The 23,735-nt window shown below is 40.8% G+C and overlaps 1 protein-coding gene across 1 annotated transcript in view; it reads right to left on the bottom strand.

Annotated features, from left to right (window-relative positions):
* The window catches only part of LOC121300256 (CAP-Gly domain-containing linker protein 1-like), a 32,098-nt gene extending 9,054 nt beyond the window's left edge, over positions 1 to 23,044 (bottom strand). Inside the window, 19 exon segments of the mRNA XM_041228757.1 lie at positions 659 to 779; positions 3,181 to 3,287; positions 7,137 to 7,253; positions 8,157 to 9,816; positions 9,818 to 10,749; positions 11,965 to 12,180; positions 12,543 to 12,708; positions 12,970 to 13,126; positions 13,295 to 13,378; positions 13,566 to 13,623; positions 15,030 to 15,146; positions 15,339 to 16,262; positions 18,518 to 18,622; positions 20,917 to 20,977; positions 21,276 to 21,379; positions 21,806 to 22,003; positions 22,222 to 22,438; positions 22,784 to 22,908; positions 23,036 to 23,044. Of these exon segments, the coding sequence (XP_041084691.1) occupies positions 659 to 779; positions 3,181 to 3,287; positions 7,137 to 7,253; positions 8,157 to 9,816; positions 9,818 to 10,749; positions 11,965 to 12,180; positions 12,543 to 12,708; positions 12,970 to 13,126; positions 13,295 to 13,378; positions 13,566 to 13,623; positions 15,030 to 15,146; positions 15,339 to 16,262; positions 18,518 to 18,622; positions 20,917 to 20,977; positions 21,276 to 21,379; positions 21,806 to 22,003; positions 22,222 to 22,438; positions 22,784 to 22,908; positions 23,036 to 23,044 (5,478 nt within the window).
* Between the last annotated feature and the right edge of the window lie 691 nt (positions 23,045 to 23,735).

Below are 23,735 nucleotides of genomic sequence, written 5' to 3'. Positions count from 1 at the left end.
AATACTAAATGGCGCACCTATTCTGAAATTTGAAAAAACGGCACTTTTCATCAAACGTGGCATCAACTGTGCCATCTGTGCAGCTGGCACACCAGCGGCAGTCACTCAAAGGTTATCCAATGCACTGTGATTCTTTATTAGTGTTCCCTTATTTGCTCAGGCTTGTGCAGGACAGAGGTGGAAAACGATATGCATCCGATCAAGTTCAAACTAAACCTGAACTGAAGTCAACACCACACAAAGATACTTTTAAATGAGCTAAACGAATCACTAAATCACTACCTCGAAATTGGATTTGTGGTGTTAACATTGGGTCAAAAAATAACTTCAATCTAAATTAATAAAAAAGATGCATTAAAAAGATGCATAAACAGTAACAAAAGCAAAATATTAAAGTTTATTAATTAGGCTGCAGACTACAAACCTATACTCACAAACTGTACTGTAAAATGTTTCCAGTTATTTACAGTCAGATGCATTGATTTAAATAATGTGTGTACCTAGTTGCTGACTGTCCTTGTAAACATCTACACACACACACGTAAGTCCACAAAGAGATTTGAATGGTTTAGAAAACACACACCACTCACAACTATATTGTGTTACCCGTGGTCCCTACACTGTACTGTACATAGTCTCCAGGCTGACGCACACGTACCTTCTGATGGCTGCTGACTTCCTCTCGGCTCGAGCCCAGCTCCGCAGACAGTTTCATGTTCTCCTCTTGCAGAGCTGAGAGATGCTGAGACTTCCGAGATGCTTCCAGCTTCAGCTCCTCGCTGGAAAGACAAGTGAGGCCACGGTTACTATAGAAACTAGCCCCACCCAGCCAAAGAAAAGCGGGAGGGGAGACGATCTGCGTCACAGCTGGGGAGGAAATCAACTGCACTTATCTAGGTCAACACATGCAAATCGGATGTTAAATGTAATCTTTAAGACACATTTACATGTACGGTGTTTCTGTGCATGTGCATTCCTGCATGCATGCGAACGCTGGGATCTCATTGCTGCAATTCCACCTGCAATCCTTCCCTGGAAGAGAAATCAGCTGCTTAAATTATTATTCCTCTTAATTTAAATCTGCCCTTTAACACTGTTCAACAGCTTAGCAGAACTAGTTCAGCTAAACAAGTCTCACCCAGGTGTACTTATTAAATATATGTGTATATATATATATATATTTTTTTTTTTATTACTCAACATATGGCCCATTTTTGTATAAATCCTAGGCCGCAGTTCCACCATTGAGTGGTGTGGAGGCTGCATCTCAGCAAGGTTCTGCATTGGTATAACATGCTTTTAATGAAGTCGAATGGGACAAAGTGTCTGCATGCACACAGAGCTGAAGTACCCGAGAGGATTGGAGCTAGTTGTTGTATGTGATTGTGTGGTTGACCTCTGATTTATCAATACAAAACTTACACCAGCTGGCCTGAACGCAACAACACAAGTAAAAAAATAAATCTTGAGTTTCTCAGAAGACTCGCTCCCATTCTGATGCACCATGGAAACTGGCAGAACACTAGTTAAAAGGAGCCATCACCACAAGCAGCATATTTTTTTAGAACATTAAGCTTCTACATTGTGTTTTTCAACTTTCAGAATTCGAAAATGCATAATTAGATTTACAGAATTCAATATGCCTGAAACATGCCGTGCTACTAAACTAACACCACGCTTACTAAAGCCCTAGAGAGAGAAACTGGTTCACATCCAAATCCACACAGATCTCTACTTCCTAATGAAGATACACCAAGCACCATAAAATCAGCAGCTGCTCTATTTGCTAACTTGCTCAGGAAGAAAAAAATAAATAAAAATACAGTAAGTAGCATGTATTTTACAAAAATGCTGCAGTTCTAGAAATGCTCAGAGACCCGCCACAGGGAAAAATGCGAAAAGCATTTCTAAAAAAAGACTCAGAGTGCTTGTCTCATGACAGGTGTGTACAGTAATTGAAAGGCAGAAGAATGAATAACCAGAAGTATTGAAGCAGATGAATGCTTCAGCATGCCTGCAGTAAAATAACATTTCAAAACTGCACATCACTACATTAGTGCTTTTTGCAAACTGTTTGCATGATCGGGGAGCACCTACTGTAGTGTGCAAATTCATTATCACACCCCATTGCTTCTGTAGTTATGATTTGTTGTGTGCATGAAATCAAACCGCTAACTGAAAATCTTGGAAAACTGTCCATATAAGCAAATTAGATTGTCTAATTGAACCATGACTTTAATAGGCCACACATGCAATTCAAGTGAAAACAGTAAGAGAAAAGGAACACATTTTAGCTCAGCGTGAGTGGATGAACCATCCAGCTACCGCAAGAGCAAAGCATCAACAATATCACAAAGCAACACCTTCTACAGCAGCTGCAATGCTCCTCTTACTGCACAGCAACACAGCCTCTTAAATGAGGCTCCCATTATAATCTTCTACTATACAGCAAACGGTAATGCAGGCTGGCAGGATCTGGCATCACTGATTGCAGGCTGCAGGACAGAGCATCATACTTTAATGGGTCTACTACCCAAACATTCGTACACAATACAAAATGGAATACAACAGAAAGGCAGTTTTCACTTCACGTACTGCACCGGCGTGCACAAACTACATTCTGCCATAGCTGTTGCCTTGAATTTAATTAAGAAGCTGCTCTGCAAACACATGCATTATAAAAATGCAGAATATATCAACTTACCACGGTCCAATTATACACAGTGTAACTGAAGGGACTATATCTATATAGTGTATAGCTAGATCTATATCCAAATAATGTTTTTGCTCAAAACTAGGCTTTTGGATGCCATGGCAACTACACCTCACTTATTTCTATTAAAATCTGTTTGTGATGTCATTTACTACATATATACACAAACACACACACACACACACACACACACACACACACACACACACACACACACACACACACACACACACACACACACACACACACACACACACACACACACACACACACACACACACACACACACACACACACACACACACACACACACACACACACACACACACACACACACACCTTGCTGCAGCTGCAAATAAGGAGAGAATTACACATTCAAGCTCTTTCTGGCCAGACCCAAAAAAATATAAAGAGGTGCAAGAACAGATAATGGTGATATTTCAGGAAATAGGAAGCACTGTACTTACATTTCCTTGCGGAGGTCGTCTATCCTCTTGTTCTCTGATCCGCGTTGCTCTTTAGACAGATTAAGCTCCTCTTGAAACCTTGAGTTCTGTTGTTTTAATGCATCAAGCTAAAAACAAGAGGGATAAACACAGTATCACTGATCACATGGAACCTGTTAGCATATGACAAATCTAAACGCTGGTTCAGAACAACCATTAGAGGATTTTTAAAAGCAAAAAATGGAGCTTTAAATTGTACAATTTTTCTTTTCTTGAAACAGTTCTTGTATGATTGGGAGCAGGTGATCTGTACAAATACATGAACCTCACAGATCCAGCATGCAGAGTTGTTCTCATTATTGTAAGAGGTAAAACATGATTTCTGTACAAATACACTGAAACTGGCATTTATCCTTTAAAAAAAAGGGTCAACGAGGAGCAGTGGATGGTTAATATAAGTTTACTGTGTAAAAGTGTAAGAATGAACAAAACAATACCCAATCCAACTACTTAACATTACACAACTTCACAAACATTTCAGAAAAGCTGATTTTAATTACACACATTACAAAGTATGAAGCTCTTGACAAAAGCCACAATGCAAGATAATTTTTAAGACAAACCTTAGCATGCTATCGTCAGCCTTAATAGTCTAATCTTAAAGCACTGGTACATAGCATCTATTTTTGAATTTCGTCAATATTTAATGACCAGAACTTCAGTTAGAAAATGTTTCTGCCTGGTTGACCTTGCCCCAAGTTACAGCAGTGGATTTAAAACAGGGTTTTTTACAATCGAAACTATTTTCACACAGCTGAGGGTCAATAAATCAATCCATATTGCTTGAGTCAAAACCTGACCGACGAGAGCAGCGAGTACCTGGAAGGTTTAAAGCCCATGCAGTATATTGCATTAAATAGAACCGGACTGGTCTGCAATACCTACTAAAAATGTTTCTCAATGTACAGTATAAAAGTTAAAAAACAAAAACTATAAAACCGTAACCCTAAATGAATACAGAAATGCACAAACTGGTTAGACATTGTACAGAATGTTTAATTTAACACTAGTAATCCTCACAATAAACTGATCAAATGCAAGTGCCTGGAAGACATTTAGAAACACTGGTCGAATCGTTTGCCATTTCATTTCTCAGGGTTATTTTACCATTTCTACACCCCCCACCCCTGAGTCTTTTATTGAGGATGTGGATTGACCCTGCCGCTGCACATTTCAATATCAACCAGTACAGCGTTCGGGTGTAAAACTGCTTGTTACGTTTTTATTGTGACAACGAACGTACTGAATTACATCAACTGATCTACAGCAGCATATGAAAACAAAGTCATGATTACAAATACTGTCAGCACCAGCTTTATATTTTAATCCAGAACACTGCTTTTTTCTGCATTATTTTAAGATGTTCTATTTCTTAAAAGCACACAACCAACTCTAAATAGAACTCCATTTTCGATTCATAAACTATAACAAAATCTAACACTCGCACAGTACCTTACAATGGGAGAGATGCAAGCTGGACAACCTTTGCTGCAAAGTTGTAATGTCCATTTCTCAAGTAAAGCAATAATATTATCAATAATACAAGAGTGCCCCAGATGAATTCCTTGTGCTGTACAAGCAAGCGCTCAGTCTCTGCTTTTTCACTCGCCTGAGAACGCAAGCACTCCTGCGCTGGTTTACATAGCTTCTGTTCAGTCCCCAGCTGATGAGAGTCAAGCTCGCCAATACTACCAGCAGCCAACAGACCCTGATCTCTCCCTCAGCCAATCAGCTGCCAGCATTAAGAACACATCATCTTCAGCGATTACTTGGGGAGCCGTCAGGTTCCATTCCCATCAAAACACTGCTTTCCAATTATTACAGATGCACAGTAAGAAAATACACATGGACTCCGTTAAATCAGTAATTAACAGAACCCATGGATGATGTAGTTCCAGACAATCTGCAGATATTCTTAAAAGCATTTTCATTTTACAATTAGCAGCTACTGGCATAACTGCCTTTAAACATTATATTTTAAATCTTATTATAGGTGGTAATTCAAATGGATGCATGCAATAATTAAAAATGACAGCATTCTCCCGATTCTTTGGCAAAAAAAAAGCATATTTGGCACTGCCTATGTCAGCATTGCTACAGAGTTTATTTGCATGAACGTATTTAAACATTTACTATAGCACCACAAAGCAGATCACTTATGCATTTATTACACATAGTGGTGTCTATTCAACATCTCAATTCTGCTGCCATCTTAATATTGAAATTGGGACCAAACCTTTATTTTACACCTGTCATAAGTACACTTCAAACACATTGTGCTATTGAGATCAAACTAATAGACTCCAATGTGTCCCTACAGAATGGAAAATATATCTCAGTGCATGTGTGGTTTCAAGCAAACAGGGACTCAGATGGAAATAAAACTGTTGCATAGTAATTTCACCCATTCCAGGTTTTAACCCCAGCTTGATTCGCCACAATGTATAATGTCCATTAGTAAAACCAGGAATGGATCAAACTGCTATGTAATAGGAGCCTTATTTCTATCTCTGGTGACTGACATTGGGAGACATAGCAACCCAAAAGTGAGCAAGCTGCAGCAACTGTAATTGGATGTGTGTAGACTCAGCCTAACAGATCAGGCTGGCAGGAGAGGGACTGGAGATTGCTGCTGGAAATGACCTTGTCAGAGCTCAGCTCTTCTCAGCTCAAGTAACCCTTTTATTACACCTCAGCAGTGCATCCATTAGACACTTTCATTTCATGGCAGCTAAATCGCAAGTGCTAATTGGTGCCATCTGTTATGATGGTTGCAAGACAGTTTTAATAGAAAGTTTAAAGTTTTTTCTATAGTATAAACAAAAAATAAAAACCAACAGCATCCACTGTATCAAACCTGGCATGTGATGCTGCAGGATACAGTTCTTATGTTTGGCTTGCTTCTAATCTCCCATCTGCTTTCCCTATTACATCACTGAAACCAACATCTGGCTTGAAGCACGAAAGAAGCACACTAAATGCATTTCATATACCTGACCTGACAGAGGCTAAAAATAATCAGGCATGCCTTCGTTTAACGGCTCCTGTGAAAACACACAGCCAGTTATCCTACAAATGCAATTCCCTCTGTGAATAACAACCCCAGGCTCTGCATCATTAACAGCAGCTACTTTAACGTTATACAAGCCTGAAGGAGAGCATCTGAAATTCTTTTTTTATGCCCGAGTCCTCAGATTTGCATCAGTATGGACAGTAACACTATGCAACTGTATTTATTCATGATGGCTGGCAGTAACCAAAAATGCTTCCCATAGTAAAAGCATTGCAAAGTGTAATAAAGATAGTGAAAGCATGGTAAAGCATAGGTAAGCACTGTAAAGAAAAGCGAGGCATGGTGAAACTTGGCAAACCAGGGTAAACTATGGTAAATGCATAGTATAACCATGAGAGAACTGAAAAAATACTGTGCAAAAATATATAAGGGTAATATTCACTCCACACTGGCGTGCAGTTAAAGGATCATTCTGGTGTTGTATATCGTACACATTTTTTTGACAGGCCCAGATTATATCTTTGACTACCTTACTGAAGAAGAGTGCTAATCAGGTTCTGTGAAACCAGCCAACAGCACACTAGAAATGAAGACTCTATAGCTTCTTAAATGAGCAAGCGCTGGGAACACAGCAAGTTTAAAAAATGTTTAAGAATTAGGTTCACAAAACCAGGTTTTAAGTAGAGGTTTATTTTTCCCATTCATTTTTAACTCTCTATAGTGTAGTTTCATGATGCCTTTGGCACTTCAGCGTTTCAATGTAACAAAGTCTCAGGGGCGTAAAAACTAAAAAAGTCAGACTGTTCGCTTCAGCCAAACTGCAGGGGTTGTAGTGCGTGTGCAGGACACACAGTGTGGTGCACAATATATTTTCCCATAGCGCCCTATAGAAAGGGTTTCTCACCTCTTGCTGCAGTTTGTGGTTTGTTTGCTTGGTCTCCTCCAGCGAGGCCTGGGCGTCGTTCTTCTCCTTGGTTATCTGGTCCAGGGAGTGCAGAGCCTGATCAGCTGTTTTTGCAGCCTGCGTACAAAAAAAACATGTCGTTAATAAAACACGTTCCCAAAAGAGCTTCCCCTCCATCACATTCAAAATTAAAAACGGTTTTCTAAAAGCATGTCTGTTTTAAAGACGCCTTACAGCAAATGACGAATATTTTATAGCTCATCATATTGTTATCTTCTCATACAGCATTTGTTCCCATATAAAAAGTATTCTCTTTGGAACTGGCATTGGTTTTGCAAGCAATGATTAATCACGTGACAAATTATGAACCAGTACAGGGTCATAATTCGTTTTAATTTCAGGTTTAATGCAATGCCTTTGAAAAACAATTGGGGTTTGTTATTGTAGTTCATTTCCAGCAGACAGACTTAGCTAGTATGTACAAAAGGTACTGTTTTCTTCAAATGTTTTATTTACATTATATAGCAATGAAAAACCAGAGGATTATAATGATGGCAAAAAACATATACAATCCCATTAAAGCTTATTAAAAGGGCTTCTTCATTATGCTATAGGTGTCTGCTAGGGTCAATGAACTCATCAGAAACGGATTAACATATCCTGTGGGCTGAAAATATTGTCAAATCCATTCTCATAAAAAGGAAAAACAATGCTAATGTATACCAATAACTATCTTTGTTTCTGCTCATGAAATCTTCTATTATCCACAAACATTTTCAACTGATGTCATTAATAACATCTTAACAGAAAATCAGAAAAAGGATGACGGTAACACCGCGTTTCTGTCCTGAATTATGGTGGTAATTAGCCCACTGTGATCTAGGCATTTCATACCATCCATCTGTAGAAGATTAAAAGCAACAGTGTATTCGCAGTTAGTAAATCAAACCATGCAGAGAAAGATCAGAACCTCAAAGCCATTTCATGTTAGTGGGTCTGTTAGTAGCGGTTACTGAATACCTCAAGCTTTTCTGAAATAGCACTTTTGTGAAGAGCCTCAAGTTCTGTTAATTTCATGGTCCCTTCCCTCTTCTCTTTGAGCAGGGACTCTCTCTTGGTCTTCATTTCTTCCAGCCTGCTTGCAAACTCTCCTTTCTCCTGTGCAGTGACAGCAGATTGCTCGCACAAGTTCTTGTAAATCAGCTCCAGTTGTTTCTTGTCCTTGAGAAGCTCCTGGTTTTCGGAGAGCAGTTTCGTATGAGCTGCCTGAAGATCTTCTTTCGCCTGCTGGCTGCTACAGAGTGCTTCCAGCTTCCTAAGGAGGCTGGACTCCGAGGCCTGAAGCCCAGCCTTCTCCTTAGCCAAAGCCTCCACTCCATGCTTCAGCTCCTCAATCTTGGAAGCCAGACCGTCCTTCTCAGCCACAAGGTCTTGTTTCTCATCCCCACTGCGCTTTAGCTGAAACTTCAAGTCTTCTTTCCCTTTAATCAAGGCTTCTTTCTCATTGCTCACGGCACTCAGCCTGGCTGAAATTTCTTCTTTGTCCTTGGCGGTAGTGGCGGCTTCTTCACACAAGTCCTTGTGCGTCTGCTCCAATTGCTGCTTCTTGTTGAGAAGCTCCTGATTCTTGGAGAGCAGTTTTGCATGAGCAGCCTTCAGGTCTTCCTTCTCCTGCAGCAGCTTGGTGTAATCAGTGTCCGTCGCCTCTTGGCTGCTGCGTAGGGCATCCAAGTCTTTCAAGAGGCTGGACCCTGAAGCATGCAACTTAGCATTCTCTTGAGACAAAGCTTCAGCCTCTTTCTGCAGCTCCTTAATCTTGGACACCAGCCCATCCTTCTCAGCCAGTAGACTTTGTTTCTCATCAGCACTGTGCTTCTGCTGGGACTCCAGTTCTTCCTTCTCTTTAAGAATGGACTCTTTCTTCAACAGCAGGTCTTCATACTGAACAGCAAGATCCTCTTTCTCCTGCAACGACTGCACTTTGTCCCCAAGCACCATCTGCTGGGCCATGAGGAAATCCTTTTTCATTTGAACAGCATCCCTTTCGAGAGTCAGCTCACCCTGCACGTGAGCTGACTCTGCTGTTTCTAGTTTCTGACACTTCTCTTCCAGGTCCACCTTCTCTTTCACAAGGGATTCTTTTTCTATGCACTCCTTCTGAAGCTGTGCTTTTAGTTCATCTTTTTCCCGCTGGAGGGAAACATGTGCCGATTCAACAGCCTCCTTACCTTGCTGAAGCTGGTCCAAGAGGGAAGACAGGCTGGCTTTCGCCGCTCGCTGGTCAGCGTTTTCTCGGGCTGATTTTTCAAGTTCCCCTTTTATGTTCTCAACATTGACTGCAAGCTGGTCCCTCTCAAGAGCCAAGCCTGCCTTCTCCGAGAGCTCCTTCTCATGCTTCTCCATCAGATCTTCTCTTCCCTTCATGAAGGAATCCTTTTCACACTCAATTTTGGATTCCAGGGCTTTCTTTTCTTCCAGCAGTGCCTGGAACCTGTTCTCGAGTTCAACCCACTTTTGATGGAGAGCCTCTTTCTCTCTACCGAAGGCTTCTTTCTCCTGCCGGAACTTCTCTTGAGTGCCATCTGCCTCCTCACCCAACAGGCGGAGCTTCTCTGAAGTCTCCTCCCTCTGTCTCAGAAGCTGCTCCTTCTCAGCACACACCCTCCTCTGAGCAGCAAGCTTTTTCCTGAAGCAGATGAACCCGCTCGGAATCCTTCACCTCCCTACTGGTCTTAATTTCTTCCAGGAGTTTAGCCAGGCTTTCTTTGGAGGCTAGGAGTTCAGCAGTATCTTGCAGCGACTTGTCCAGGTCCTTCTTGACGCTGTTCAGTTGGCTCTGAAGCTCTTCATTTTTGGCTGCTGAGGCGTCTTTCTTCAAGACAGTCTTCTGCAGATTTGAGTCAAGGTCTGCTTTGTCTTTCTCTAGTTTCTCTTTTTCTAAGAGCAGCTTTGAGTTTATTTGAGCCAGATGTTCCCTCTCTGTTTCTAAAGCGCCGTATTGACCTTTAAGCTCAGAATGTGCAACCTGCAGCACCTTCTTCTGGCCTTCCACTGCTTCCCTTTCCTCCACAAGCTTCTTGTGCTCTTGTGATGCTTTTTCTTGAGTGTGTTTCAGCTCCTCAAGGATGTGACCCTTCTGTTTGGTGATCTCCTCATTTTCTGCCAACAGATTCTGCTTAGCCGTGTTCTCATGCTCAATCTCCTGTTGATATTTTAGAAGATCAACCTTTCTGGCTTCGATGGATTTCTGAAGTTCCTCCAGTTTGCTTATCAATTCCAGCTTGGAGGTCTGAAGGCTCTCTGTCTCCGCAGCTGACTTTTCAATCTCTGCTTTCAGATTCTCTACCTCCTGAGCAAACTGCTTTTTATCTGATGTCAGTCCTTCCTTTTCCCCTCGCAGCTCTTCGCTTTGTGAGAGCAGGCTCTGGTGCTTCTTTTCCAGGTCGGAATATTTCATTTCCACATCCGATATTTTCTCCACGAGCAAGTCTCTTTCAGACCTGAGCTTCTCTCCTTCTAGCATGAACTTGTTTTTTTCGGAGTTCAACTCTCTCACATCCTCTGTTAATTGCTCAACCACAGCTTTGGCTGATGCTAGCTCAGATGTTAGAGACTAAAGAAATAAAAAGAAGTAACGGACGGGAAAGGAAGGTCAAACAAATATGAAGTTAAGCAGAAAAATGCAAACAGGATGGGTTACAGTCACCGATGCGCAAGCACGCACACACACACCAAAGCAAGTAACTTATAAACGAATGCAGAATCAATTCTAAAACCACTTGCACTTAGAGCAAGTAGCGGGATTCCGAAAAATATAGTGTAAGAATTACTGCCCATATTGTCAACACTGCAATAATGATCCATGATGTGGTACAGAACAGAAAAGCTTTTAAAATAGCTTTTCCTGCAGCGATTTAGAGGACAGATCTCAAACTCCAGTGCACTAAACGGCTATTTTGAAAATAACTTTAAAAACAGAAAAGTTATTACAGTTGTCAGGATGTTAACAATGAAAAGAAATGACAGGTATGTTATTTAAACAGCTGTAGCAACACGTGGGGATGTGTAACGCTATATTTTTCAGAACCCAGCTACTTACTCTTTAATAGGGGATAACAACACAGAGGCCTTTTTGTATAAACACCCTTAACTAGCTACAATCAAACCTTATGTGTGTCAACGCATACAGTGAATGTAACAGCACAGCTAAATAAATGTGATCAACTGGAATATATAACCATAAATGATAGGCCCAGAAGGTAATCTAGCCAGTTAAATAAAAATAATCATCACTACAGAAAAAATAAACAGTAACAACAGTATTCATTCAATCATATATCTACATAGCACTGTCCTGACACTTTCACTCCAATCAGTGAAGACCAATTACAGTGTGGTTATGATTGCTTCTAACTAGTGCTGCACAAGCCCATTATTTGATTATTTGGTTCAAGCACTCTCTTCGAGGGTGCTGACTGGTCTAATTTACCACTCCAAGTGAAACCAGTGAAGAAACTGTGGCATGGGTTTGTGTTGATTGCTGTTCTTCACAGAGCGTAAGAAAAGCAGCAATTATCACAAGTCCAAGCAGCTGTTTCTTCAAGTGTTCACTTTGAATGGTGAGTTAGCCTGATTAGCACCAATGACCCTCACCTGATTGTCAGCACCTGATTTCTATGAAGCGCTCAATCTGAACAATCAAATAAATCAGTTCGAGCAGCACTACATCTTAACCAAACTGTAAGGGCAGCTGCATGGCAATACACATTCCTTAAACTTCTCTAAAACGGGACTTGAACTGATTGCGAATCAAAAGCGCAGGGCTTACCGCAGCTTGCTCCTTGTGCTGTTTGAGCTCGGCGATCATGGCCTCCATTTCGCTGATCCTCCCCTGCGCGCTCGCCAGCGCTTGATCACTCTGCTGTGCCTTCTGCTTTAGCTCGTCCACAAACTGCTTGTTCTGCACAGTCACTTCTGCAAGGGTCTTCTCATGAGTGACCTGCAAGTCCCTGCTGTGGGCAGTGCTCTTCTCGATTATCTGTTCCTATAGGGGGAAACATGTAATGCAGCCCTTTTGTAACTCATCCAGGTAGGTAAAAAAAAAAGCAGCAATGAAGTGACTACTTGTCTACTGCACTTAATGGTGCAGCTCATAATAGCAATTCCTTGAGTCCTGAACGGTGATTGCAATTGAGAGACCAACTGTCCAGCCGTTAGCAAAAATAACCAATACAAAAATATATACATAAGAGCCTGATACAATATGAGCCTCAGGAGTCATTACTCACTCATGCAGTGTCTATTTTCACGTTATACTGGGCACAGGAATAAGAACCCTGGTGGATACAGGTATAGGGTAGTGGGTTAGACCTCACACGTCCTCTGGCTGCTCTTCTATAGTCTTACCATCTCTCCCAGTCTCTGCTGCATGGATTTCACCTCTGCCTGGTGATTCCTGCTCATCTCCAGCTGGATCTGCTCTGCTTTGCACGTCGCCTGTTTGAGGCTCTCTTCCATCTGGGCTGCCTTTTCATTGGCCTCTGAAAGCAGGGTCTGCAGCTGCTCTAACTTTCTAAAGCATGAAAACAAGACGCACAGATCAAAAGGTGTTGGATCATCAAAGCAAAGCAGGCAAACGTGTAAATATTCAGGGGACTGTCTTTCTGAGCCAGAAGGGAGTTTGAAATCCATTCATTAATGTGGACAGCATGGAATAAAGATTCCCCCATACCCTACATCCCCTTAGGGATTGCGTTGACATGTTTTCTATTTAAAAGGCATTTGCTGTATTCAGATCTTTTTTTATTTTTACTGTAGCCTATTTCCTATGTACCTTTCCTTCTGATTAAGCTCGTCGTTCATTTTCGTGAGCTGGGCGGAGCTGTCCCCCGATGACCTCATCGTTTCGGTGATGTCGCTCTCCAGTTTCGCCTTGTCTTTGGTCAGCCGTTCTGCTCTCTCCTCGCTGGACTTCATTTTCCTTTCCATTTCTAAAAAAAGAGAGAGAACACGAGAACATGCCGATGGAATGAAAAACATTGTTTTAGATAAACCTTAAAAATAATAAGAATCTGCATAAAATATAAACTTTCCTGTTTACGTAGTCCAGTGTTTAACTATGAATAAGTGAATAAGACCAAAACAAAAGCAGTACCCACCTGCAAGTTTAGTTTTCAAGGCCGTCACCTCGTTGGACAGGGACGAGCACTGCTCATCTTTTTCACTGAGTTTTTCAAGTGATGCTGAAAGAAGAAGGAAGTTCTGCAAATCTAGAATTACATTTCAGTGAAACGATTTTAGACGCTAGACGTTACACAATGTAACCTTAAACTGTTTGGGTTGGGTTGTACTTTTTAAAAAGAAAGACTCCTAATACCAATCCACAGTACTGTACTAGCATACTAAACGAAACACACAAAATAAAATCACCTTGCATAGTCTGTTGGACTTTCTTGTGATCGTCTGCTGTGCCATCAAGGTGCTGTTTCTATAAACAATACAAAAGGTCCAGAAGAAAATATCTGTGCTGTTTTCTTTAACGTAAAGCCAGTCAAAATCGCAACTAAAACTCCAGACAGTCGAGGATCCTACAGAAGTTACAGAATCCAGTCTCAAGAAGTATTCAATTATTTAAAACTGCCATATTGGGAACAGACTTACTTTTGAATGACTTGGTTCAATTTGTACAGTAAACAGCTTGGCTGAATGCATAAAATAAAACTAGAAAGGAAATATCTCCACCTAGTGGTTAACAGTATTTCTGTTTATAAAGGCTAGAATTAAATAAATGTATTTTTAAAAAAGCAACACATTTAGGGCTTGAACTTCTCAGTTTTTATTTTCTAAAGATCTTCCTCCCTTTAATTGTTAATTAGTAGTTGCTAAGCCGTCTCTGCATCCTATAATGAGCACACTACTAATTAAAGATTGGGTTTAAGATTTTTTTTTTTGCTTTGCTACAAAGGAAGGAGATTTTAAAAGGATGGACTTGCGATCAGTGCTACGCTAGAAAGAATCTGTCTGGACCACTGTCAAAACAAGTGAAAACACCAAAAGCACTTAGGATCAGCGATGAGCAATTAAGTAATTCGTCACGTCTGTCTGAAACAAAAATTAAGTGAACTAGAAATCAGGCTCGGTCACGACCCGAAGGTAAAAAGTGACATTGTTTTGTAATTAACAGCTTTCTGAGTTTAATTAGGAAACAGAATCAGCTCAAAATAAGTGAAAAGGGATGTCATGTGATCAATAATAAAACCTGAAAACTTCAAGCCCAACTTATACAGTTGTAATACAAAAAAAACTAACATATACATGTTAGCTTAATAAGCGCTGTATTAATTCAACAAAGAAACAGAAATGTAATTTCCTTGTCATATCACATCAGGCTTTTTGTTTTGTCTTTTTTTTCTTTTCCTTTTTTGTAATAACAACTGAGAACAAACAAGCTACAGTTTAACAAACCGCAAGGACAATGCAAGAACATTGAAAACCACAAACTATTAACAAGAACCAGCACCATCCCCTGAATCCCACCAGAGGGTGCTGTGTGACGTAACGCCTACTGTAATGCTATTTAAACACTGTGTCAAGAACATTGCACCTACTTCAGCAGGCTTTTTGTTTACAGTTTAAAACCCTATTAGTGCATATATGTGTGTGTGTGTGTGTGTGTGTATGTATATATATATACATATATATAGTACTGTTTGTGAGAGACACAAACCTGTGGAGTCAAAATAAATAGAAAGCGATATACAGCTTGCTGATTTGAAGGATATATCTGCAATTATCATTTATATTTCGAGACCCGTTATTTCTTTTTATATAAGGACTTGCCAATACCATTTCAATGACCTCACTGTCGAATGTAAACTGTGCCAATTTACTTACCAAAGTCTGCAGCTGCTGTTCCAAAGATGCCTTGTCCTGGCTCAATGCAGCCAGGCTCTGCTCGAGACTGGAAAGTTTCTCATCTTTTACCTCAAGCTCTTTGGCAAAGTTATTAGCCTGATGTGTAATGGGTAGATCGAATGGAGGAAAATTGCAAAATGAAAAAAATCAACAATTTAAAAAAATATGTATGTTTTTTAAAAACAGAAACACAACATAACACAAAAATGATCAAATCAAAAATGTAATGAACGTGCAGGAACTGGTCAGGAAAACAAAGATGGAGACACATGATATGATGGTACAAACCTTGCTGCCCTGAGAAACCACCAAGGCTTGAGCCGCCTCCAGCTTTTCCTCCAGGCTCCTGATCAACACCATACCTTCCTCCTGTGCTTTCTTCAGCAAGTCCAGATCCTTCAGCTTGCCCTCCGCGGCCCTCACCTCCTGCTTCAGGGTCTCAATGGCCTTTGTTTGCTCACTGGCCTTTGTCTCAAACGTCTCCAGCTCTTTTACCTTCTCTTCCGCGTTGTGCAGCTTGTTCAGGGCGTCTTCCATCTCCACCAGGTGCTGCTCCTCTATGTCCTCCAGATTGGTCTTGAGGTTCTCCACCAGCTTCTCCTTCTCCTCGGTGACCTCCAGCAGCTTGGTCTTCAGGTCCTCGATCTCTTTGAAGCACATGGAGTTCTCTGCGACATGCTTCGCTCTGATATTTTCAAGTTTCATTTTCTGGTCCAGCTTCAGCTTCTCCACAGTGCTCTTCAGCTCAACGAGCTCTGTGGCCTGCCCGCTGGCCCCTTTGCTGAAGGACACTTTGAGCTCTTCCATGGTTTGCTGGTGTGAAGCGCTGGCGGACTCCAGCTTCGAACGCCACAGTTCAATGACGTCCGAGTTCTCCTGTCTGGTCTGGTTTAGTTTGCTCTTCAAGGATTCATTCTCTTTGGAGAGTTTCTTGTGGTCAGTCTGGAGCTGGGCCAGCTCCGCTTCACGCGCCTTCTCTGAACTTTCAAGTTTTTCTTTTAAGGCACGGAGTTCGATTTGGTGATCTTTGCTTACAGAGGCGAGCTGATCTCTCAAAGAGCTCAGTTCCTCGAGCAGCGGAGCAGCAGTGTCGGACTCGCCTGACCCCCTGGAAGCCTCCAGTCTGTGGCGGAGCTCAGACACCTCTCTCACTTGGGACTTCAGATCTCTCTCTAGCTCCATAATGCGGGACTTCTCAGATACAGTGGCTACCTACAGAACATTGTAATGTTTTTTTTTGTTACAGAAAAAGATTGTTTGGAAAGGGGTACACGCACTTAGGGTGTCAAAGTCATGTCCCAATAGGCCATCCCAGTTTAGCTTTTTGTTCCAAAACAGACCCTGAACGTGCATTCCTGCTCCAAAACAGGCAACGACTGAGACTGGAAACAATGCCACACCACCTTTGTACAAGTTCCCACAGGACTAGGATGGCTAAATCTAGAAGTGCAAGAACAGTCCTAGAGAAGGACTTGGTATTTGAAGAGAAATGAAGTTAGACAAATGAATTACAATATAAAATGGCAAGGCATTGAAACCCAATACTCTGATACAGTACCCCCACCAATCTGCTCAGACACCACTGCAAACAGGACTAAAAGAAGAGAGAGACTGAGACCTGGAGCTCAAACTAAGTCAAGGCTACAGAAAAGCGAGGAGCAAGCTGCTGGACAAAGGACAGAATCTGATGGGCAACTAAGGAGAGCGAAGCAGGTTCAAAGCAGGAGGCAAGGCACCAGGGAGCAGTGGGAAACGGGTTCAAGGCGGCGGCTTCAAACAGTCACACCACAAGAATTTGCACCTCAGCCCGCTTTGCAAAATTTGCAGACTTTTGTGATTTATTTTTCTACTTTGAAATGTTTTGCACAGATGACAATGTATAGGTGCAGATCTGGCACAAACATTACATTAGTTATTTTTACTCCTTATATTACTTTTTTCTTAAAGGGTATGACTGCACAGGTTAATTCTTTGTCACCGAATGCTAAGCACAGAGAACGTCAGCGTATAGATTCCTCCAGTCATTCAGTTAAGGATACCTGTATGTAGCTATTGTTTTATTCAGTATTTTACTTCTTACACACAAACTTGCATAAGGATGTAGTTAACACTTAGTTTAAATGCATTTATTTATTGGTATTTGATACTAGATCCAGATCAGACACAAGTTTGTTTAGAACCATGTAGCAACAAGACTAAGGTAAATAAGTGGCTGTGACATCACGACTGTGAAGGAATGTGTTTGGTTTCATTTGCGATTTCAGATGGCCCGTTGGCGCTTGAGTTTGACACCCTTGACGGAAAGTCTATAAAAGTAGTCTTACGTTATTTTTAAATAATAAAGAAATAAATACATGAATTCATAAATTTAAAAAAAAAAGAAAATATGAAATCCCAAGTCAGACTCTCAGAAATACGAAGCAGACAAGAGAACTACCACTGGTTCGAGTTCCTCGCTCAAACTTCTGCAGAGAACGCATTTCAGAACTGAAATACAGAATTACATGAGCAAGTGCTTTGCTTTCATTTGGATGCGTTAGGAATACAGAACGCCCATTCGGCTCTATAGCAGGCATCACTAAACTGTTTCTTGACCTATATCTTCTGCCTCAGCTTCTGAATTGAAATGAAGTCCTCTTTTGGTGTAATGAAGTTTAGATTTAATTTCAATGCTCACCTTGAGCGTCTCTTTCAACTGATGCCATTAGGATAAGTACCCATCTTCTTGGAAGTTATTGGCGCACAATTCAACTAAGGTTAGCAGCTCCCCTCAACAAGTACATTTTTATTACTCATTGTTCTGAGGGACTACCTGCACTGGACCTGGAGTCAATTTATAAAGACACCTACACTGTTTCAAACATTTACTTTAGTTGAAAAACAACACACTAACCTACACATATATATATATATATATATATATATATATATATATATATATATATATATATATATATATATATATATATATATATATATATTCATTTTTTAATAGTCTTCCATTAATATTTCCTCAACATATTCAAAAAATAGATCACACTGTACATAAAACTCAAGCTCACACTGAAATCATTTGTTTCTAAATTTTGGGGTAGTTGTGCCACGCTGGTCACAAGAATCCAAGCGAGTAATGTAGAAAGGGGACAGTTGTAAGCGTTCAGAAAAACCCAGGTCCCCCTTTCATCATTTTAGCAGTAGATTTGCACAATCCACAACCAACTTGATGATGGGAGTCCCAGGTCAGTCTTGAAAACCTTCTACAAAAATGAGAGCAGATCTACGTTACTCACAAAGGATGTTTTACGATTGTTTTCAAATCAGATTTTACACTTGCAAGCTTTCAAGACAGCACAGAGAGTCCCTTCCCCATTCGAAAGAGGGTTCCACCACAATCCACTTTCACCTGATGAAGGGGCTTCCTATGAGGACCTGCAAGATCACCAGATTTACAGAGCAAAATCCATTACCCTAGTGTCTTCTAACTCTCTCTGGAGTTTGTCAGCTTTGGTCTTTTCAAAGAGCAGGCTCTGTTCAAGCTCCTTAATGTGGGCATGCTCCAGTTTGGTCTGCGTCTGTTAGTAAAGAGGAAGAGGAAGAGAACACACCAGTGCCACCATCACATGCCGGCACGACAGGAGGCAGCATGCAGGCCGCGTTGCCAGCGCCTTCCACACGGGAGGAGGAGAGGGGATGCAGTGGGGGAGCGGGTGAGAGGGAGGGGTGAAGGGAGATGCTTCGAGGAATGGATTGGTTTGGCATAAGTGAGCAAATGGGATGATTGCAAGAAGAAAAAAAAAAAAAACGGCAAAAGGTGGAATCATGCAGTTAGTGATAGCACTTTACAAAGTGTCTGGAATTCCGATGCTTATTATAAACCGATATTGCTACAGAATTCCAATGAAGAGATCGTTAATTCACAATAATCCCGTTTACATAAGCACTGTTATAAAACGCTTTATTCATACGAACCGACACTTGCTGTAAAGTATTACCAAAGTTTTAATTAGAATAGTAGTTAATCTAAAAATACCATAAACCCTCACATTTAAAAAAATAAATTAAAAAAAAAATCAGAATGCATGAGTTCAATAATAATTTAAAAAAATGCAAACGGAATTTAAAAAAATAACAAAAAAAAAAAAGAAGAATTTGGATTTTTTATATATATAATTGTTAAATGACAATGGTATGGTATTCCACTTACAGCACACTGTGCTTTGCTATACACATGGCCAATCACTCAATACAAAATGTAAATACCATGATAAACACTGTAATAAAGTATACTTTCACTGAAGAGAGGGACACACATCATTGAGTTATTACACACAGATTGCACTTTTAAAGCAACATGCACACAATGATTAAAGAGAATGCTGAAAGAACTAACTGCGCAGTTAGTCTTGTAATAATATTAATGAGAATTTGTCTTGCATTATAAATTGTTCTTCAACGTAGAGTGTCTTTGAAAGAATGGACCTGTGGCATTGCTGTGGAAATATTTTAACAATATATGTGATTTATAAAGTAACTACTGGCCTAACAGTACCTAATAGTGATTGATTGACTTATTTATTTTTAAAACTAACAAGATTAATACTTTCAGTGGATTATAAAAAGTAGCATCAGGATCTGAAGTTATTGGGATTAGCAAGTTTATAAAAAAAAGCAGGCTCCTGATCTCCTATTACTGGGCAATATAAAAACAAAATGAATGGCGCAAAAGCCCATTTTATTCTCTTGTGCAGAAAAAAACTAAAAGTTGAAATGAGTTTCAATGTAAGTGGATGATGAAGGCACTCGTATTGAATCCTCATTGAATGGTTTATCAACGATGTTACCTTTATATAATCTCCTGGGTTGAGTATTTAAGGTGGATAAATAGATCAGCTATTGGTTAAGGCCACGGTTCTTTGTGTTCGTATTGTTGTTTATGCCACAGAGTACCTCTTTCAGTAACTATTGCTCAGGTCAATAGAAGACACCCAAAGTTGCTGAGAAAACTGGCAGAGTTCGGCTCTCTTAAAACATCTCGTTTCTCTCGTTTATTTGCTAACCTAACAGCCATCGTCCACTAAGTAGTAGTGTGTTCCTTTGGCAGCCCTTTTAAGAGGAGCAATCCTGGCTATTTTCTGAGCTCAATCAGCAAATCTGTGCAAGATGTTGTACCATCATATGTTATGTGTTCCAGAAATATTGTTACTTTTGCCTTATATATCTCAAGGACCTGGAGATGCTTTTATTTTACATGCGTCTCCCAGTATAATTCAATATTCAGAAAAGAAGTAATAACAATGCTAAAATTATAAATATTTTAGAAATCTCTACAGAAATCATGAGCACTGTTTGCGTAACAAATTAGCAGCAGATTTTGTTTCTGAATTACAATCTCAAATTTGCTTTACACTTTTCTAATTCTCCCTTTCAGGTTATAAACTATGAACAATTTTACTAACAAATTCAAAATGGGGTTTACTTGCAAAACACCCCCCCCCCCCCCTCGAAAAATAGTGTCTCTTACTGTAAAACCAAAGACTGCCAGTTTTGAAGTTCTAGATCCTCAGTTAATTTTAATAATTGCGATGTTCATTGGAGATCAGGTATTAAAAAAGCAAAGCAAGATTTAGTTGTTCTCTCATTCGAGTGGTAAAAAGGAATCATTAACAGGGGTTAGAAGGGTTGCCCTCACTGCAGCCTCTCAGCTTTAGGCTCCAAGCTCAGTAAAGACGCCTTTGTTTTCTGGAACGGACATTGATTTTGTTTTGTAATTTCTTTATTTTCTGCAATTCCCTATATCTCTCTTCCATTTGGCGTGTGCTAAGTGTTCTAGAACAGCTGGGGGTCGGCAATGCAGAGGAATGTTTACCTCCAGATCTCCTTTGGTAATGCAAGCCTCCTCCACCCGGAACTGCAGGTCCTCTACCTTCCTGTTAGGAGGAGAGATCACAGTGAAGACGCCCATTAGACCTGGTCACTTCGGGTACTGCAATGCAAGATTTTTTGTTTCCATTTACATAACCTGTCCAGGGTCCAGATCCACTCTAGAGTACTAGGCGATGGTTCACTACAGCAGGAAACATTTTAAGCATGCTGGTCTGGTGAATTTCACACATTTAAAGAAATGCAAAGTGGCATCTGCTGTTTGCTTCCGTAACATCAAACTATTTAATTCCTCAGAAGCGGTATGAAGTGTTAATGCCTGCCAGCATACTGATGGTCCCTTACCTCTTCTCCTCTTCCAGCTGGTTGACCAGATCCACTTTATCCTTGTCTGCCCCCTCCACCAGCGTGCGCAGCTGGTCCATCTTCGACTCCATTTCCAACACATACTGATTGAACAAAAAACTAAAAACTTAGCGAGACTCGACAAAATAACATTCAAGATCCAAGAACCGTCAGATTCGCTCCAACAGGCAAAGTTCAATTCCATCAGCATTCATTCATTCAATTAATTATAAAAGCAGAATTTGAACAGAGCTGCCTGCCAATGTGGTGTGACTGGGTGCTTCACTTCTGCAAGTCAGACGATCTGGTGAGAGCTGCCTAATTAAAACGTTTACATTTTCGTTTCAATATTTTTAAAAAATTTGAATGAGAATTTTTGGCAATGGAACTGCAACTGTTATTCCATTTAACAGTGACCAGAGATGAATAATAACCCCGCAATGACAAATCATATTGTATACTTTTTGAATACTGTTGCCTAAAGAAGATGAAATCAAGCCCTGCACAGGACTGGGGTGTATGAATGTAACCTGTTCATGGCCTGATCGGAGCAACGAGAGCTCCTGCTCGATCTCTCCCACGTGGCTGGTTGCCTTGGCGACCTCGCCTCTCTCCACATCCCGCTCGGCCAGGAGCTGCTCGATGTGCTGCTGCTTCTCCTTCAGCGCCTCCTGCAGGGCTGTGGTGCCCGAGATCTTCCTTGCATAGCGGGATGAGGTCTCTGTGAGCTGCAGTGCGGGAGTTACACACAGATCAGTCTCTATCCTAAAATTCTAGCTGATGCAAAACTTATAAAAACCATACGTCAATGGTAACATCAGAATATAAGAATGGACAGGTCTATTGAGTTAGCAAAAGATCAGCCACACAAAGGAAAGGCCCTACAGTGGTGTGTAATGCTGTCAGGCTCCAGTATCTGAATGCACCCACTCTCTGTGCTTCTTACCAGGCCAGTGCGGCTGGGTTTGCCTCCCACTGAAGAAGCAACTGAGCTGAGGGAGCTGATGGAGGAGGAGCTGGGGCTTCGTTTCAGGCCTGACGGGGTAGGTAGCACTTTCCGTGCTGGTGTTTTTGACTTGGCTGGTGTTGTAGATGGAAATCCAATCTTTGTTACTTTATGGACTGGTGCAAATAACCCATATCTGGGTTGGCACTGGAAGTACCTAGTTTAAAACAAAAAACACAACAATAACAAATATCAAATACAAAACAAGAGGTTGTTACAAACCAGACCTAAAAGCGCACGCAAGGTGAAATCATAATTTGTAGCTGAAGAGTAATGCTTTTTAGTCACAGGTACAGTGTAATTTAATTGGAACTTCAATTGTTGTCACTCTAAATCTTAAAAGCAGCTCTCCCACTCCTAGACTTCAGGGTTGAACAGATATTCAAAGAATGTTTACTTGAAGCATTGCTTAGAAGTTGTCAAACTGCTTTTCCCCAGCAACTGAGAAGGTGAGTAAGTTGTAGGCGTGCAATAAAAAAAATAAATCCATTAAATAAAATACCTGGTTCCAGCCACCGCCCCATCGTTCTTTCCCAAAGGTTCATCAAGCTCGACTCCGCACCACTCTCCCTTCGCAAAGTCTGTATCTCCTAGGAATCGCACTACTCCAGCCTTCGTGCCTCCAACCTACAGTGATAACATAACAGAGACATTCAAATACAAATCAAAGTAAAAGCCATCAGCCTCACTGCTAGTGTACCAGTATCATGCATTTCACAGCTCAGCGCTGAGGTCATGGAATCAGAATTCCAACCCACAGCATTCCACGAAAACCCTGACACTTCCTTACCAGGACTGCTGCAAAAAATGGGTGACTGCAAAACGGGATAATTGCACTAGGAAAGATGAACCGCAAGTGCAGAATAGCTGGTTGAGAAACACGCACAGCGCAATCCGTCAGGGGTCTTTAACTGACAGCTCAATGGACCACTTACAAAGGTTGTGGTCTTAGGTGATTTTTCAGTGGGAAATAACATGCAATTGAAGATGGGGTAGGGCGACAGTCCTTCTATAACTGGTCTTTTATACAGGTTTGGTAGTGCTGCATGTGAAACGCTTGCCTGATTCTGACTCTAAATTAACAGCAGAGGGTAAACAAGTTCAGTACCTACTGGAAGTTTATAAAACCTCCATTAGTAGTGTCTACTTAAAAGCACCTGTGAAGCAACATAACATTGCGAAGGCATGTGGGTGGGAGGGTTTTTACTGAATGAGAATTGACTAGCTAAGCTAATCTGGGCATACAGCGTCTTTAAATTCAGTATGTACAAAAACAATGCAAGAGGAACAGAAGAAAGGAATCACTGCTTAAGATAATAACTAGTCATCATGAGAAAGACATTCACAATACCCTACAGAAGACGACCACTTCAGGCACCTGGAAAAAATGCAAGTCTAGACACTGCAAACACACGATTTAAAACCTGCCACAGTAAAAAGAATTCTAACAGTAA

The sequence above is a fragment of the Polyodon spathula genome, chromosome 25 (genome assembly GCF_017654505.1).
Source record: "Polyodon spathula isolate WHYD16114869_AA chromosome 25, ASM1765450v1, whole genome shotgun sequence".
NCBI lineage: Eukaryota > Metazoa > Chordata > Actinopteri > Acipenseriformes > Polyodontidae > Polyodon > Polyodon spathula.
The sequence above is the reverse complement of the archived record's forward strand: the minus strand, read 5'-3'. Positions and strand labels throughout refer to the sequence as shown.